Genomic DNA, 19327 nt, shown 5'->3' with positions numbered 1-19327 from the left:
CATTAACATTGCTATATTTATTAGAGAATTTTTTCCCAAGTAGCTTAATTTTGGGGTTTGTTTCTGGTATTTTCTGTTACAGATTTTCCCCGTTTGTTGTTTCTCTGTTGGTTTTGTTTCTGTTGTTTTTTGATGTATAGAAATTTACACAGTGAGGTATGTCCACATTTGTCTTGCTGGTTTCTGCTGCTGGTGTGATGTATAGGAAGGTTCTTTTCTCCCCAGTTATATGTTTTCATATGTATGCACTTTACTGTCATGGTTGCATATTAAATCTTTATTCCATATGAAATTTCTTTAAGCATATGGTATAAAAGAGCAGTTCAGCCTTTCCCCCCACTAATTTGAAATGCCTACCTTAACAAATAGTGAATTTCGGAATATGTTTGACACTTTTTTACTTTCTATTTAATTCTTTTGGCATACCTATCTTTCATTTCTTGTATTCCTATTTTAATTATTGTGGCTTTATAATTTGTCAATATTGAATACATCATTATTTCTTTTCAAAAATTATTTAATCTTTTAAATACAGCTTAAGATCATTTTGTCAAGTTGTTTGGGAAGGCCTTGCTTTTATAAAATAATACATTGAATCAACAGCTTCAAAGTCCTAAATATTTTTTTAAATTAGGCTTCTCTATTATTCCTCAGAAAGCAGGTTTCAGTTTTTATTCCTAAATGGCATACACCTTTACTGATTATTCTTAGGGATTTTTTTATTTTTGATTGTCATTATAATGAGATTTTTTTAAAACTGCATTTTCTAATTGGTTAATTTGTACTCTTTGGTCTTTAAAAATTTTATCTACAGGTGAGAGAATGAATGCATTAGTGAACAAACATATACATCCATGTTAGGACCATTTGCAAGTAATTGCTTTTATATATTCAGATATATAATCTGACCCAGTATACAGATAAACGGTGAAACAAACGTGCATGAAAAATAAGAGGCTACCTTGTCATTGCTCTGGTTGTTTTTTGCCTGTCTCTGACTCAAGAGGTTTGAAATGTGTGATAGAATTTTGGGAAGAGGATAGAATATTAAGAAATAAGCACTTTAAAAAAATAAGTATTAATAAGTACTTGACAAATAATTTAATTAATCTGAACATCTAATCCTTATGCTAAATTGTAGTAGGTATTAGTGACATTCCTCATTAAACAACATAACTATTTTCTTCTTGCAGATTTCAGAGACAACTGTCTGAACCCTGCCACCCCTTCCCTCCTCAGTCCGGAGTTCCTGGAGATAACCGCCCCAGTTACCACCGGCAAATGTCAGAACCGATTGTCCCTGCTGCTCCCCCACCCCCTCAGGGATTCAAACAGGAATACCATGACCCACTCTATGAACACGGGGTCCCAGGCATGCCAGGCCCCCCAGCACATGGGTTTCAGTCACCAATGGGAATCAAGCAGGAGCCCCGGGATTACTGCGTTGATTCAGGTTAGTATGAGGCCATGCCATTTCTTTCTTCATTTTCTCATTCATCTTTCTGGGCATTACTGAATGTCTTCTACATACAGGACTTTGGGGAATAGTTTTATAAAATTTGCCCTCATAGAACTTAGGAGGTAGTGAAGCAGAACTTTATGCATAACTGAATACAGAAGAAAACATAAAACCATGCAAATAGTAGGAAGTGCAGGAGGCATTCAGAAGTGGTGCAGGGTACACCTCTGAGGCCAAGCCTGGAGATGGCTGGGGGTCCAGACTTGGTGATGCTCTTTCTAAGACCTGTTATCTTAGGGTCGCAGCCACAGGGAATGTTAGTTTTGCATTTTAGTCCTGCTCCTCGTTCCATGGTTTCCTTTTTGAATACAGCAGACTCATAAACTTTCAATATAAGAATGAGGAAGACAGCCCACACGTAGGATGGAATTCTTTCTATTCCTGAAATGAATAGTGTTCCAAGAAAGCACCTAGTATTCATAGCTCTGTGGGGTGCTGGGTATGCCATGGAAAAGGTATCCTGTTGGTTGCATCGTGAGATTCGCTGCTCTATTGCATTGCTTAGATCTGGGAAAATTCCTGTGTCCTTCAGCAGCTGCTGGTGTACACGGAGAGAGTAACACATTAGAGCGGCTATTATTTGATTATAGGTTCCTGTCTAGAACCTTGAGCATGTGAAGAGTTTAAGCTGTACTTGGGGCCCTCCTGTCCCCCTTCCCTGCACATACACTCATTCACTGACTACATATCGTATAGGCCAGGATTATTAAATGAGATTGTTATGGGGGAGGCAAGTTGGATTTCAGCTTGCACATTTAGAAACTATTTCCTCCTCTTCATTTTTTCTTCTTTCAGAAATGACTTAAATTTTTTTACTTTTTTTTTTTTTTTGCTGTTGGTTCTAAAGAAATTAAAGGGTGGTGGGTAGGTTTTCAGCCTTCCCTGAGTGTGTTTCTTGAAGACCCTAGGGAGGGGTCGGGCAGTATATACTTGAATGGCTTCGCAGAGAGACTAGGATATAGAATTTATTCTCAGCCTTTTGTGAGATAATACATAGGTTGCTAAATTCAGGCAGAAATTGATTATGGGAAAGGCTGGGGAGGTAAGCAGAAGGGAGACATCTGTTGCTTTATGATAGAAAAATTACCAAGTGTAGGAACTGATAGCTTGTAAAATTCCCTCTGGCATCCCTTCTGAAGGCTTTGACGTGTTATTCTCAGAAGTAGGCATGACCATCAGCAGTATTCCTTTGGGGTTGGCGTTTAGTCTGTCCAGGTGAGTTTTTTACTCTGCCCCACTCCCCTGTAGCCGCACACTCAGCAGATGTTACCCTATCTGTAATTCTTTGACCTGAGTGCTATTCCTGGTGTGTAGGCTTGTCCTACACGGGCACAACTCGACTTGATAACGTGATGCCAGAAGAAGAGATCACTTATGCATGGGTTTCATTCTAACAGTTCCAACATGGTGAACGTGAACTTGCCAAACCCATTCCTGCCAGTACTTGTCCTAGCTTCATAGCTTCAGATCCCCTAATCTCTTTGGCCTAAAAATACCTTTACCTCTTGCAGCAGAATTGGATGTGACTATTGGCTATAAAGAAGAGCAAATTGGGAAGATCTAAAGTGACACTCCTCCCCCTCCAAACCCTAAAGCAGCAGAGTCATTATAGGCAGAAGGCCAACGTGGCCTTTTAAAAGCCAATTTCTTCTATCATTAACTCTCTTACTAGGTTTGGTGTCAAACTAATTTCTAAAATGAGCAAGTTTTAAGTATGAGGCATCATTTTTTTCTCTTAGTTCTCTTGATTAGGAGTCAAGAGTCCTACTTGCAGATAGTGGGTTATATAGTGTTTTCCATGTTGCTTGTTAGGGTGGTACCTCTTTCCCAGGACAAGGCCCAAAAGACATGACTTGGGAGCAGGAAAAGTTCTTGGGGCTTTACTGCAGAGCTGCAGTTCAACTGATGTGCTGATTCACCTGCAAAAACTATTGACGAGAGTGTGTATGTCTGCTTGTCTCTTTCAGAAGTGCCTAACTGCCAGTCGTCCTACATGAGAGGGGGGTATTTCTCCAGCAGCCATGAAGGTAAGTAGCTTTTTAAAAGCTACTTAAAAGTGCATTTAGGGAAGCTGAAAATTGCTTAGTTTCCAGGCTGAGATTTGAGATCATAGGTTAAGCCTTCCTTAGCTCATGAATATGAGAGCTAATTGATCATCGTCTTCAATTATTTTGCACACAGGGTTTGAGGCATGCTCCTGAGCACTGTGAGAGCTACCATCATTTTCAATGGCAGTGACCCTAACTTTCCGTAACAGTCTAGAGCAGTGATTCTCCCATGGCATCAGCTTCACCTGGAATTTGTTAGAAATGCAAATTCTCAGGACCGCCCCCCCAGACCCACTGAATAAGAAACTCCCAGCAATCCGTGTTTTGACAAGCCAGGTGATCTGATGCACACTCAGGTCTCAGAACTACTGTACAGAGTCTTAGCTTTGGCTCTACGTTAGAATCATCTGGGGAGCTTTTAAAACATTTGGTGTCCAGGCTTCACCCAGAGCAATTAAATTACAAATTCTGGAGTGGGACCCAGGGGTAAGTAGCTTCTAAAGCTCCCCGTGATTCTGATGTGCATCCAAAACTGACAACCACTGTTCTCTAGAGTTTTTAGAGGTTGAAAGAACTGATAAAACAGCACTGTGAAGCATTGGCTGGGTTTTGGAAGTGATTGGTTCACAAGTGTGGTTTCAATGAGTAGCTGCTTCTACTTGGTTAGAGGGGAGACCAGGTGTTGTTGCCCTCAGCACTGGGGGTATTCTGAGTGAGTGTCCAGCCCTGGGAAGGAAGGGCTACCTCCTGGACTGCTGGCTGTGATCGGTGCAGCTGTGTGGGGCTCTCGTCCAGGTTCCTGAATGTTTCTACAGAAACAGTTGATGTTTGCAGCAGGCAAACTAAGAGGGAGTGGGGGGAAAGAGGGAAGAAAACGTTTTGCATAATTACAACATTTAGAAAGGAGCGTGCTCTTAAAGGAAATATTTTTAGTAAGGATTGGGCTGCTTACTACACACAATATTTGGTGAGTTTGTGTGTTCTTTTCCACCACTCTTTCCCATTATTTCCCCTGCCCCCCCCCACACAGAAATTCATTTCAAAGAGACTTGTATTCTTACGTGCTCTAAATTACTCTTGACATGGGTTTTCTCTTTGTATATAGGCTTGACCACAGATGCCAGTGGAACAGTTAGAGAAACAAGTGATTGGTACCTGTGATTGCTGAGATAGCCATCTTGCATTAGCGTTCACCTGGAATCTTTGCGTACTGTTTTGAATCTCTCAGTTCTACTTTGCCCCTTGAACAGGTCCTTCCTTCCTGCCACCTTTATTTGAGTGATTAGATAGTTGTGGCCACAACTGATGTAACTCCTGGCTCAAATTCAACTGACTTAAATTTCACTTAAACCAACAGCATCTTCCAGATGTTTTAGAGAACCACATGTGGCAATAACTGGAAACCACAGAATATATCAAAACGATCCTCATGGGCAGGCCTTCATCTGATTAGTTTGAAAACCAAACCTAGAACGTAATCTAGATGTACATTTTTTCCTCTATATGCTATGACCGTATTATCTTTACCTTACAGGAAGAAAAGCTCTAAAAATAACATGGCAAGTTTAACAGACGTGTGAACTTTGAAGTAGCATACTTATAGTGACTATAATATGGCCATTCAAACATCATTTGAGTTGTCAAAATCCATATGGAAAGTCAGAAAATTTATAGTTTCCTGCAGTCAAGGCAAAAAGCATGAAGCATGATGGATTATGTCATTCTTGTTGATATAACATATAACAGTTTGTCATAAAAGTCAGCTTTCTAGTATCAAATTGGAAAATAAATTTATTATAGGAGACACTGAATCTCTGGCTTCAAAATTAGCGTTGTATTCTTAAATCTTTTAATGAAGATAATATATTCTCTCATTTAAGTATTTATTGAGCACTTATGTACTAGGTGCTACGAGGATACCAAGATTGTAGAAAGTAGTCCTTACCCTCAAGAAATTTAGAATCCATGAGAGAGAATATAACATGAAACTCTCACATTGTCCAATTAATTTCTTAATAGTACTTAATCACAATGTGCAATTAACCATCTCGACTTTTTTTAACTATCATTTATTACACACATCTACCAGGAACTATTCTTGACACTCTGGTATAAACATAAATAGATCCAGGGACAGAATAAATATTAACTCATTAAGTTCTCACAACTCTATAGTGTAGGAATTATCTTCCCCAGTCATCTGATGAGGAAACTGGTGCACAGAGAAGTTAATTAACTTGTTTAAGGTTACACGGCTAATCTAGGTCTGGCTCCATGGCCCACATTCTTTTTTTTTAAGCCATTCTTTTTTTAATCCTCATCCAAGGGTAGGTTTACTGACTTCAGAGAGAGAGAGAAACATCGTTTGGTTGCCCCAACCAGGGATCAAACCTGCCCAGCTAGGGCATGGCCCACACTGTTTAATGTCTGATACTACATCATGTCTCATTTTTCCCCTACTTTATTGTCTGTCTTCACCAGTTCGGATGCAAACTCCATGGGAGCAAGCACTGAGTCTGTATTTTTCTCAGTGTCTACCTCCTTCTAGCACTGTTCCTGGCAAAAATATTTATTGAATTAATAAATAAATGACACTAAAATGTGCATCCTTTAGGTAGTTAAGCAAACAGAGAAAATAGTGCTTGGAGCTGAGGAAACAAAAACAAATAATGTAAACCTCAAAACAGTCTCAGTTTCCTTTAAGTTGGGCAATGTTTTCCCAGTCAGTCCCGAGCCTCTTACAAATAGCACAGATCCTGCCAAGAACTTAATCTGGGCTGATCATGAAGAACAGCAGATTGTTTCCTGGCGCCTTTAACTGTGGATTTTTCAAGTTATAGCAAATCTCTGTCAAGATCTAATGATAGCCCTTTACTGGAGAGGGTCTTCCCCTACCTGTCCCTGCTGCATACCTGACAGGCATACACCTGTACTACACAACCCGATGAGTGTACCAGAGAGCTGAGCACCGGGAGCACCATTTACCAGACAGGAGCTTCTGGTGCTTTCCCCTGAGAAGTGTGCTGGTAGGGGAGAGTGCACTAGAGTGCTTACACCTGAAGCAAGCTAGACCACAGAGAAGGATGTGGTTCCCATCAAGCCTATCTGTTAACTAGCTTTGATCTTGTCAGGGTGCCTGGTGACATGGTGATCAGCACGGAATGCATATTTAGGGTTTGTGGATTGAGAATGTCAGGCCATCTTTCCTCCTTTACCCCTTCCACTTGTTGCCCGAGCTTCCTCTCATTTCTGCCTACATGTGTTATTGCACCAGTCAGTTCTCCTTTCTCAATCTCTGTTTTGTTATCTATACAATGAATAAGTTTTATTGCTAGAAAGTCTCTTCAGATTCCTTCCACTGTGTCTGGTGTTAAGAACTCCAACCTGCTTTTAAAGTTATTGCTCATCACAGACCTGCACGGGCCCAAGTCTTTACTCATTTTGGCAACCTTCTCTCTTCTCCAGGCTCTTTCATAATTAAATGAAGTATGTAGGCAGCTTGGTCAAGTTGTAAGAAAGGTTGAAAATGGCAAGACTATGTACAGATCAATGAAATCTGTGCAGCTAGGCCAGCTGAGACAGATGAGATGTCTTTTCAGGTATAAAGGTCTTAGTCACGGCAACACCGATCCATGCAGACATCATAAGCAAGATGTGAAGGAACTTCCTGGTGACTCAGTGCTTCCCTGCAGTCTTAGCTCTAATAGCAGGAATCGATGCTGCTCTGACTGAGGCTTAGGTGATTAGATTGGAGTACCAAGGCCTAAGTCCTTTTGAAGTCCCCCCAAATCTACTCTGGCGTAGACATTGTAGTTAAGAAGGCTTAGGACCCGAAGAGGTAGAATCCCATTTTAGTTCGTAAATCCATAGTTTTAGTAGAACACAGAGAGTTTGTTAAGCAGCATGTTCTCTGTTTTTAAATTCTCCTTCAGGTTTTTCATATGAAAAAGATCCTCGGTTGTACTTCGATGACACTTGTGTCGTTCCTGAGAGACTGGAAGGTAAGCAGCCCCATCTAGTTTGCTGTGAAGCTGGGGGGTTGGAGATGTCAGAGCGCCTCGTCAGTCCTAACATCAACTTGGTGTTAACTCTGTTTTGCCCGAATCACCCAAGAAACCTAAGACTAAAGTATTACATATGTCTCTTTGTCCCAAACAGGCAAAGTCAAACAAGAGCCCACCATGTATCGTGAGGGGCCCCCTTACCAAAGGCGAGGCTCCCTTCAGCTGTGGCAGTTCCTGGTTACCCTTCTTGATGACCCAGCTAATGCCCATTTCATTGCCTGGACAGGCCGAGGCATGGAGTTCAAGCTGATAGAACCCGAGGAGGTGAGTGCGGGATGCTGGACTTGCATGATTATTTTATTTGTTGATGCTGATGAGATTTGTTCTTGTTTAGTTCTCCATTGAGGCTTTTTACTGTATTAAATGTGCTCTTGTCATTCATATTCTGGCCTGGTCAGTGGGCTCGGCAGTGCCCTTGGTATGAATAGGACAGGTTATGGACAGGCAGAGTTCTCCCTGTACAATAGGATACATAAAAAAGTAACACTTCTGCAAAGTCTGGGGAGTGAGGTCACAAAGACTTACATCCAAATAGGGCCTGGTATCCCTTTTAGAAAGTCTTTTCCTAGTGTTGTCTCAGTGATAAACTTGTTTTCGTGTTGGCCCTCATGTGCCATAGCCTACCTGTGAGGTTCCAGAACATTGGTGACACTGTGGTAATACGTTATAGGATGCAGCCACCCAGCTACATGTCTCAAATGGCTCTAATCTAAAGAAATAAAATTATGAGAGATAGGTCAGTCTTATGAGCTCAGATTTTTTTAAGTGTATTATGTGACATCACAGTAATTGAGAGATAACACAAACCTTCATTATTTTGTTCATAGAAAAAGAAACATTGTTAACATTTTTACTGTCTGTTTGCCTAGAACCATTGACAAAAAGGCCTATGGACAGAACCAGTACCATTTCTTTAATGGAGAAGACACATCATAGAACCCCTTTCCCTGAAGATCACGTAACAAAGTGAATTATGTTAGGCTCTCAGTTTGATGTATTCTGAAGGGGTTGATTTTTAATTTCTATTTGATTTAAAATCTAGAGAGATTATAAATGAAAAAGAAATAGCCCTGAAAATCTGACACATGCTGCTTTTAGTAGCATGTACTTAGGTTTTAAATATTAAATGAACAGAGCAAAAGGTATCTTTGGATTAAGTGTAATTGAAAATAGAAGATGTTTGAGCAAGAACTGCAATTTTAAATGTTGTTCCGTTAATACTGAGGCTCACGTTAGCACACTAAGGGGATAAGTTGCTATGAGGGTTAACAGCAGGAGGCGGCAACCTGGCACTTGGTTTGGAAGAAGAAAATGGTCTGAAAGTTAAGAGAATATATGGATTGCAGGCAGTTACAACAGGAGATATACATATGGTGTTCCTTATCTTGTATCATTCATGAAACTGGAAATGTGTCAACATCCCATATTGTAAAGTTGCTGTTAAGCCTCAGTCTACCTTCAAAGCCAGAGTTTGGTACTCTTGTGTTTTTCGAAGCATTTCTTTATGGCTGTCATGTACAAGTGGAGCCATGTTTTAGGCTTGCGGCCATGCTGGAGAGCCATCGGCCACACATTCTTTTCCTCATAATCGGCCTGGTTTATGTGAGGCTTGTGAAAAGCATGTCGCCTAGGCTCACTGAGGCTCTTTGAAAGTAAATCTGTCATGTGGGCAGCCCTCATTGATTTATCCCGTTTTACAAACAGGAGCTTTTATTACTTTATTGCCATAGCCTGAGGCCTAAGCACAGGCTGTACAGCTGCAGGTAAACCTGGTTATGACCCTTTGTAAAGCTATTATTGAATCTTCTGCTCTCCTACCAGTGGTAAAGAAAATGATGAACAGATGGCAAAGGGCCCCTGCTTTCTTACTTAATACAGAAACTAATATTAATCCAGAATGCTCATAAATGCCAAGTGTCCAAGTCACGTGACAGGCCTGTGGCAGCCTTGAGCCTCTCTCAGCTGATTGGACCGCTTCGGTTCCTTCAGGGAAGTACTTCTTTCAACCCCACCTTGAAATCCCCATGCACTCCATGAACTCCGAATGTACACGGTCTTCATCCAGGACGGTTCTGTTCCGTCCGTGCCCTGTAGCCTCGGGACGTGCAGCATTTGTTGTATTTTTCTTCCACTCCACTCCTCGCGGGCCCTTGTCTTGTTAATGTCAGGAAGATACCAACTCCTCCAAAAAGCTGTAAGAAGTCGTCATTGCAGAGAGCTTGAAGGGTGAAGTGGAGGAGGAAGCTGTTTGGGACGTAATTGTAGGCAGCTGTGTGGCTGAGTAGTGCACTCTGGGTAATTATCCATAATATCCATTACACTGTGCATGGAAATTGTGGTTTTAGAACTGCGTTTTGGCAGGCTCCCTAATCAAATGTCTTTTGATAGTCATCCAGCTTAGCACCCTCTCAATTATGACTGACTCGGCTTTAATCTGGAGCCATTTTCACTGTGAATCTGCATTAATGAATATTTTGGGGGTAGGGTTGTTTGTTGAACATGTGGCAGATAACTGGTGCCATGGGGAGGTGTAAAAGGATGAGCTGCAGAAAGAACCACTCCCTGTGCTGTGGCTGCTCTCTCTTGAAAGGAGTGGAAAAGATATGTGGAATTTTTTTTTTAACTCCTTCAGCCTCCCTCCTCAAGAAGCCTGCTATCAAAGTAATGACTGGAAAAGATGAAAGGCAGAAAGAGCTGGTAACAAACCATTGCCTGCTCCCCTCACCCAGCCCTCATTTCCAGCTGCTCTGCAGTTGTGCTGCATTGTGCATTACTGTAGAAGGAGCAGCCCCAGTGAGGGCTACTGAATCATAGGGCCCTGGCCCAAGAGGATGAGTCAGTAACTATGGCCACCACAGTTGCTTTGAAGTCTGTGCATATACAAAACCTCTCCAGTAAGCTATTGCATAAGCAAGTGACAGCAAAGAGGGGTTGTGGCTGAAGTGGAAGACTATTCAAGAATTGTTTTCTACCACTAAATATAGTAAAACGGTGAGGCTGGACTTCTTTTTAAGGGCCCTTGCATCACTGGTGGCTGACAGTAGTTGAAGTAGTTTCATAGTGTCATCTCTTTTGAACAGAGTAGATGGACATGTTAGTTCAGCAGATTTCCCTTTATACCACTATTTCCAGACGTAATTTTTGGTTAATGTTGCCCTTTTGGCTATTTCAAAGCTAGAGTCGAATGGGTATATTATGGAGAAAGGAGGAGACCCAGGGACACTGTGAGTGCCATAGGGGCATGAAGTAAACAAATGCAAACTTACCCTTCACACGGTTTCTTGCAAGGCAGAGTGGAGTCATAGATAGGCAATTATTCTAATGCAATTAGGACAGATGCATTCCTCCTTACTTATCAGATCATTTTGGGTATTTATTAAAGGTCATTTTAGAATCCTGAATGCAGATGTTGTTTTTATCCTGCCCAAATACTTTAAGCAAAATGCTGTTTATGATCTACTTTCCACTTGCACTCTTCCTTCTTCCCATTCCATATTTAACATTTGGTTTTTTAAATATCAAAGCAATATAGATACTTCATTTCTTTAAAAAAGTTTTCAAACCTGACTTAAGATGTTCAAAACATGATCCCTGGTTTACATACATTTAGAAACCTCTAAAAAGACTCACATTTCCAGGGTTGTTCTTTTCATACCTTGACACGGTCATCTTCTAAGTAGGATTTGGGTTGTTGAGATACTTGAGAACAGAAGTTACTTGGCTGTCCTAGTAATTGGGAAAACTGTGCTAGGAAGTTTTCTGACTATAAGGCTTCTTTGCCCAAAGCTCCAATTACTTCTCCCCATCACTGCACCTCAGGTGGACTGCATGGGTATAATGCACTTCAGAACTGTTTGGAAACCCTGTTAATTTTTCATTAAGTGGATAATGGTGCTACATGTTTTAATGTCCATTCTGCACGTCTGCTGGGAGCAGAGAACTGGATGGCAGCAGGCTGAGACGATCTGATTCCCCTTATTCCATGAGCTGAAATAAGTAAACATCTCCCAGCCCCTCTCCAATCTTATTAGAATTGAACTTTTGCTCTGCTGGCCCATTAGCAACTCACTAGTGTGTTTCTAATATTTCAGGAATGACCATTCTAATTATTCATTATTGACTTCTACAGAAACCATAGCACTTAATGGCAACATGTTAATGGTCTATGGGTATTGGTCAATAATTCATATGTGGAGAAACAGTAGAGAGCCTGCTTCCTCTGGGACGCCAGCCAAGCCTTCTGTTATCTTACAGCACTAGGATTCTTCCACCTCTGGATCTCACCTCTCCGCAGTTGTGACTGAATCATCACCTTTGTTAATGTTTAGTCTTGAGGGAATTAAATGCTTCTCCTTCCAGGTCAGGGAAGTGGAGCACTGGCCAGAGCAGTCAGCTTACAGAACTGGCTCTCCTGGGATGGTGGGGGGCAGGGCGGGGGGAACCACTAGGCCCAAGGAATGAGCTTCCATCGCTTTCCTGTCTCTTCAGGTTGCTCGGCGTTGGGGCATCCAGAAGAACCGGCCGGCCATGAACTACGACAAGCTCAGCCGTTCTCTACGCTATTACTATGAAAAGGGCATCATGCAGAAGGTGAGCAGTTACCAGAGACACTTAGACCACTCTGACCACTTTCAAGGAAAATGTCAAGGGCTTCTGTAATAAGATTGTTTATAATGGCTGACTGAAGAAAATGTTTATCCTCATAAGTGATTCTGTGGTAGGAAAAAGTCTTGGAAAAGCAAACTGAAAACAAGAGTCAAATGAGATACAAGACTAACTTTAATGCTCTTAAGTGTATGTGAAAACCAGAGGTTGTGGGTAGAACATACCATTGGAAAATTAGGCTCCTTTGCTTTACTTATACTACCTCTAATTATGAAAATGTCCAGACAATTGGGTCAACTGTTGAATCCATAAAGGAGCGTGTGTGAATCGACTTGAAGATCTCCCACAAGAATTTTATTGAAGTCTTTACATCTAAACCTCCAAATATGTTGGCTTAATATTCTCAAAAGTGTTAGAGGAGTAAGAAAATCTTCTTTTTTTTTAGAACCTATAGAAACTGGAACTCAAGTTAAAAACCCAAGGCTTGTAAAATGATGACAGAACCACCTGGTAGCAGGTTGTAGAATAAAGGATAAAATGTATTTTGAGGAAACCAGTACAAAATAGTTATTAGAATAGAAGTGAAGGACCACAGTCTTAAAATTCTATGGATAGGCAAAAGGTGGGAATGGCAAATCTTTGGTCGTTCTGAGCCACCTGATTTTACTCTGAACCCAGATTCTGGCATTTACACGTTTAGACAGTCTGCACGGTAGTAGCTGCCAAGACGCACTTGGCGGAAGCATGTGATTCTTGCTGCTGAGAACTTGTCTACACTAAAACCAGGCTGACCTTTTTCATAGGTAGGTGGTAATGTGACCCCATATTCCTGTTAGCACCCTGAAAAATAGACAGCTTTTCATGGATGGTGTTCTGGATAAAATCCAGACTTTTAAGTGCTTTGTATAGGCTGTAAGTCTGTTTCCAGTCCAGGCACCATTTAACTCCCATTTCCCTCCTCATACTTGACTGCTTTCATTAGCATAGCTATCTTTCTCTTAATCAATGGAATATTTATTTACCAAAGAATACATATCACGTTCATATAATTGATTGCATACTATACCATGAAAAAAACATCTATTACAACACCATCCTACTTAAGAACTAGAACATTTCTAATGTCTTCAATACTTGGCCAGCTTCTACTTGTTTTCTGTTTTGGGAATCACCTTTTCACTCCAAGAATCTGAGTCCTCAGGCCGAGTTACGTGGTCCCCCTTTCTGCTCCTGTCTATCAGCACCGGCACTCACCTCTGTCACTGCCCTCCTCTCTGTATTGTAAATTCCTCCATTACTTGTCGCTTCATCCACAGGAGTGTAAGTGCCTTTGGGCAAAACTGGGGGGTTTAACGTCAGTGCCTGGCACAGGGTTCATAGATGCCACAGGATGGGAGGTCACCCCCTTCCCTTTATGCCCCCCTTTTTTATACGTACAATTTAGTGGTTTTAATGTATTCACGGAGTTATATAACCATCACCACAATCAATTTTATAACATTTTTTCGCCCAAAAAAGAAATCCCAAATTCATTAGTAGTCACTTCCCATTTTCCCTCAACCCACACCCCCCCCACACACACACGACTTTTAGTGTTAATATTATCAGGTAGAACCCTAAATTCAGAGAGGGGAGCCATTATTCCTTTACTTTTCTCACCTCCAGCTCCAATCTGAGGGAATGTAACCAAGACACAATAACTTGAACTGACAGCAATGAGTTGTCCCTATGGCTAGTTCCTAGGTTTTCTGAGGAACTAGAAGAGAGCTTTATTTCTGAGATGAAAACAAGCAGAGACAGGAAGGGACTGGAATAAGACTTGGGTGGGTTCAAATCCTAATACACCCATTTATTAGTTGTATGCTTTAAGGAAAGTCACTTCACTTCCTGAAGCCTCTGTTTCCAATACAAATGTAGATAATAATCCCTGCTCTAATCCTACAATCTAATATAGGTGAGAATGTTCCAGAAAAAAATAATGTGCTACCCAATGTAAGGGATTATTGTTTTATTTTTATATATATATATATAACCTGTGAGTAAATGAGAACTAAATAAAAGGTGAATGGCAGCATGCCAGTGTGGGGAGGGACTTAGAAAAGCTAGAGTCCCACACCCTCCGTCTTTGACAGGGAAAATTGAGGTTTACAGAGGTTGAAGACTTGTTAATGACTGATCTAAGACTAGAAGCCATCCACTTCTGGCTTCTGATCCAGTACTATTTCCACTATGTTGTCCCGCCTCGCTTTTCCACCTGTGAACTGACTCTTGAGGTGGGGAACCAGAGATTTAATGTAAAGCTGTGCCTTAGAAAAACTACATAGGGACGGTTGAGTGTATATGTCTGCCACCCTTATGACTCGCTTGGTGAAAATGCTAATCATCCAGTATCCTACACACAGTGCTGGTTTGTAGTGTTTGGGTTTGGGTTCTAAGGAACACTGGTGTAGACCCCCAATTTCTGGTGACTGGACATAGAGCATCCCCACAAAATAAGGTATAACACCTATTAGCATAATTATACCATTATCTCCACAACCTGCCACTGTAAGAACAGACTTCTGAAGCCCACAATTTGGAAGCAAAGCTGTATTTCTACAATCAAAAAGGTTTTAGAATACCAACAGAATGACTGATGGGGGGGATAAACGCAGCATTTTGAATTTTTGAGTGTAAAGTGTTTGTTGGTCATTTTAGCCACTTTCCCTTGCCCCTCTGCATTACCCGAGTGAAGCTGATGATCAGCTTTGGTTTTCAGTGGTATGTGTCGTCTTGTGCTGATGCTAAACAGCCAGCAAAGAATGGGTTCCCAGTGACCTAGGTTGCTCATCAGTACATCATGAGGCCTTTTGGTGCTAATAATATTATCATGAATAAAATCCATATAAGGTAGCTCTCAGTCCCTCTGTGTAACAGAACCATGGAATGAGTAATTTAAAACTGTAGGTAAGCCAAGAAGCAATTCTCCTTGGCTTTGGAACCAACTTAAAATTTACACACACACACATGGGCTCTCTTATCAAATTCCTAGCCCTTCAAAATAACAAAGTTTACTGTGGAGACTGTGAACTCTGGAGGTGACTGAAATCATGGCCTGGCTTCAGCATTGAACCTTTCAGTCCTCATAACACCAAGCACCAGCCGAAGCATACCCATTCTTTCTTCAGCTGTGACTGTAAGACAGTGAGAATTTTCTAAAAGAGCCTGTCTAGTATGAATTTGAGATTCAAATTGTCTCAACTGCTGAGCTGTTGAGTGTCCACACAACAACACTTGGCAGGTAACAGGTCCCCAAGATGTATCAAAATAAATCTGAATGACTTCGATAATCAGTTACTGGTGAGCCTCCTTCAGTCCCTGGCTTCCTGGGTGACTTAGAAATACCTCATGGTTCTTCCCTTGGTCCCCTGTATGCCCCACCAGCTGGGCCTTAGCAGGTGTGTTTTATCTCTCAGGTGGCCGGGGAGCGATACGTCTACAAATTTGTCTGTGACCCGGATGCCCTTTTCTCCATGGCCTTCCCTGACAACCAGCGTCCGTTCCTGAAAGCAGAGTCCGAGTGCCACCTCAGCGAGGAGGATACCCTGCCACTGACCCACTTTGAAGACAGCCCTGCTTACCTCCTGGACATGGATCGCTGCAGCAGCCTACCCTATGCCGAAGGCTTTGCTTACTAAGTTTCCGAGTGGCTGAGCGGCCAAACCCTAGAGCTAGCAGTTCCCATTCAGGCAAATGAGGGCAGTGGTTTTGTTTGTGTTTTTGGCTGTTTCTAAAGCTTGCCCTTTGAGTATTATCTGGAGAACTCAAGCTGTCTCTGGATTGGCACCCTTAAAGACAGATAACTTGGCTGGGGAGTGGCAACAGGGAGGGGCAGAAAAACCACCAAACGGCTGGTGCCTCAGCTCCGATCCTGACAAGGTTTCCGGGAAGAGACTGCAGTGGAGCCTCCTTCCCGTGGACTATTGATGCGAAGCAATACCTTGTTCAGGTTAGGACCCACAAACCGGGACCGAGTGTGTGACAGTCTGCATTGATCACGGACTGCAGAATGCCTTTACAGAGAAGGGCTCTGATTTGCACAATTTATTGAAAAAGAAATCACCAACCCACAGGACAGTAGGTAGGCTAAGTTGGGAAGGCTCAAACCATGAAGGGTCAAAAATATATCTTAAAATTCAGAGAGCTTGTCTAGCTCAATCTGAAATGTTTCCCCTCGGTCTAGAAAGAAGGGGGAGGGTCAGAACAGCTGTTCCCCACTCCATGGTTCTCAAATAAGAAACCATTGCTACTCTTGGGAACCTTCTGGCCACGTGTCACCAAGTAGACCAAGTCCCTTTTTCCTCCCAGTCACATGGCTGTGTGTGGATGGCTTTAATTTTAGGAGAGGGCTGATTAACACTTTTGACAGTGTTTTGTTTTGCTTTGATTCGGGGGGGTTGTTTTGTTTTGGTGGTTGTTTTGGAAAAACAGTTTATAAACTGATTTTTGTAGTTTTGGTATTTAAAGCGAAAAAAATAAACCTTTTGGTAACTGCACTGCATCCCTTAGACGGGGTAGTGCCGATTTATGAAGACACTGCAGCTTGAAAGGGGCTTGGTGGCGCTTCCCTGTAGCCATGTACAAGCCCACTTATTGCCCGCTTTGTGCTTTCTGCACCAGACAGCCGGACAGAACATTTGCACCTGAGTTGTACATTTTTGAGGTGTGTGGGGCGGCCTGGACACACCGCTCAGATTCTATATGTATAGTTCCCCATGGTCCCTAATAACTCCCTCCCTGGAAAGCAAATGTACATAATACATGTCATGTCCATTTGAAACCTGGTCACCCAGTGGGAACCCTGGAGATTCTTCCCTGGTTACGACTGATGACAATTTCCATTTCATCAGTTTGTTTTGTTTTCCTTTTCCTTTAATTCTTGGTCTTGAAACCCTGCATATGATTTAATAGGGTTTGAGACTTACATGTGACACTGACAGGTAAAACAATGCTAGCATTTTAGTATCCTGCCACCTTAAAAAAAAAAAAAAACAACAGAAAAAGCTTATCTAATTGCTGTATTATATTAAAGAAGTTTTAAACAACCCAGCTAAAGCTATGTGAAAGTTGAGCTCAAAGTAGAGGAAGAGTTCCTTATAAAGTGGTAGTCCCTCGCTGCCTGCCCTGTCGTAGCATCCTGTGCTCCCTGTGACACCCAGCACATGACGAATGGCTGTGCTGCTCTTCACACGTGAAGGACATTGCTGGCTCGGCCAGGGCACGACATGTGCTTTGAATTGTTTTTCTGTTGATGGAGCGTTCCGTAGTTTCAAATGGTGCCCCTTCTGGCCAGCAGCACGTTTGTGAAGAGGCTCCCTGCATAAGGGGAGTATTTTATAGCTGTGGAAACAAACGTTTTCCTCTGTTGGAAGCTAATTAGCCCACAAAGGTGTTGAACCTATAGCTTGGGCCTTAGTTAGCATTGTACTCTAATCAAAGGACTTTTTCAAACCATATTTATAGCTTTCTAACCTACATATAGTCTATACATAGATGCATATTTTATCCCCAGCTGGCTAGAGATTTATTTGTTGTAAATGCTGTATAGGATTTGTTTTTCCTTTCTTTACTTACCCTGGTTTGGGTTTTTGAGTTTGTTTTTTTTTTTTTAATGGATTTATGCTACTTACCAAGAATGAAAATAACCCTCGTAGCCTGAGCTCCCCCTCCCTGCTGTAACTACTTGGCCTGTGCTGTCATGGAACGTAGGATGGAGGCATCACCGCTGCATTCCCATCAGACTCACACACCCCCTGGATGGTTTTATTTTCGTGTGTGTGTGTTTTGTTTCGCTTCTTTTCCAGAGTGTGGAAAGTCGACAGTGCAGAAAGGCTTCACCTGCCAGTTGATCTGAAATACTTCACCCTGCGCAGGGCCATATGCATCCTGCCAAGCTGCGTTATATTCTGTACTGTGTACAATAAAGAAGTTTGCTCTCAGTTTACCAGGTGCCCCAAACCCGCCTCTTTCTTGCCCTCAGTAGTTTGATTTTAAAGCAAGCAGGAGCCACCTGGCTTTCCCTCTTTTTCTCTGTTTCTCTCACTGTCTCAACTGTTGAGCCTTACCAAGGACTGTGGAGTTGAGTAGTTGAGGGAACCATTACCTAGGATAGAGAGCACAGCTGCTCTTTGGGCTCACCTCCTAAACTCTGGCTGAAAATTGGATCCAAGGGAGTGGAGGTAGAGAGGTTCTCTTCCCAGCCAGTGGTGAGCTGAGACCACCCCATCCCTTGGAGCCCACCTACTTGCCAATACTTATTAAGTATTTTTTGAAGCATAGCTCATGTTGGGCTCTGGGTTGTGTGAAAAGATTATTAACTAGGCTAGGACTTGGAGTTCCAGAATGATTCTAGCTCAGCCTCTTATGTGGATGGATACTTGGTAAAGCAGTAGGAATTTAAGTACTTACAATTCTACAAATAGGCCCTGGCTGGTGTGGCTCAGTGGATTGAGTGCCGGACTGCGAAGCAAAGGGTCGCCAGTTCAATTCCAATTCCCAGTCAAGGCACATGCCTGGGTTGCAGGCAAGGTCCCCAGTAGGGGCCACACAAGGGGCAACCACACTGATGTTTCTCTTTCTCCCCTCTCTAAAAATAAAGTTGGGTTTTTTTTAAATTTACAAATAGTTGGTCCCTTGAGAACAGCAGCAGCAAAACTAAGGAAGATCTTGCCTGTTTTGTTTTTTCTAACCATGAAGCAGTGAAAATCTTGCAAATTTGTCTCTTTCTTATGGGTTCACTTGGGAAAAGTCTGGAAGAAAATTAAGTTTGCAGAGTTGTATGCAGTGTTAGCCTTTTAGTGTTATTTCATCCTTCTGCACCATGGGCTTTTCAGGACTCCTATTTCAGTAGAGAAGTAGGTAGAGCCTTTTTTAAAGCCTATAACAGAAGGCTTTCTGTAAGTTTATCTACTCTCTCTCTGACCATTTTACAAGCCCTTAAGTGTAAAAACATCTGAGACCGAATCGGTGCACAGACGCCTGAATGGGAGCTTGTGAGGAGTGAAGGTCTGCCACACAAACCCATTGGCTGGGACAGATTGAGATGCTCGGGG

General features: G+C 42.1%; 1 protein-coding gene across 1 annotated transcript in view; it reads left to right on the top strand.

Moving 5' to 3' along the window:
* Positions 1-18219, top strand: part of ETV5 (ETS variant transcription factor 5) — a 55856-nt gene extending 37637 nt beyond the window's left edge. Inside the window, exons 8-13 of the mRNA XM_053917746.2 lie at positions 1194-1453; positions 3487-3546; positions 7500-7568; positions 7726-7895; positions 12120-12221; positions 15692-18219. Coding sequence (XP_053773721.1) covers positions 1194-1453; positions 3487-3546; positions 7500-7568; positions 7726-7895; positions 12120-12221; positions 15692-15913 — 883 coding nt within the window. The 3' untranslated portion in view covers positions 15914-18219. The remainder of the gene's footprint in view (positions 1-1193; positions 1454-3486; positions 3547-7499; positions 7569-7725; positions 7896-12119; positions 12222-15691) is intronic.
* Positions 18220-19327: the final 1108 nt, after the last annotated feature.

Source organism: Desmodus rotundus, unplaced genomic scaffold (assembly GCF_022682495.2).
Source record: "Desmodus rotundus isolate HL8 unplaced genomic scaffold, HLdesRot8A.1 manual_scaffold_181, whole genome shotgun sequence".
Taxonomy (NCBI): Eukaryota; Metazoa; Chordata; class Mammalia; order Chiroptera; family Phyllostomidae; genus Desmodus; species Desmodus rotundus.
Note: the sequence above shows the minus strand (reverse complement) of the source record. Positions and strands in the feature narration are given on the sequence as shown.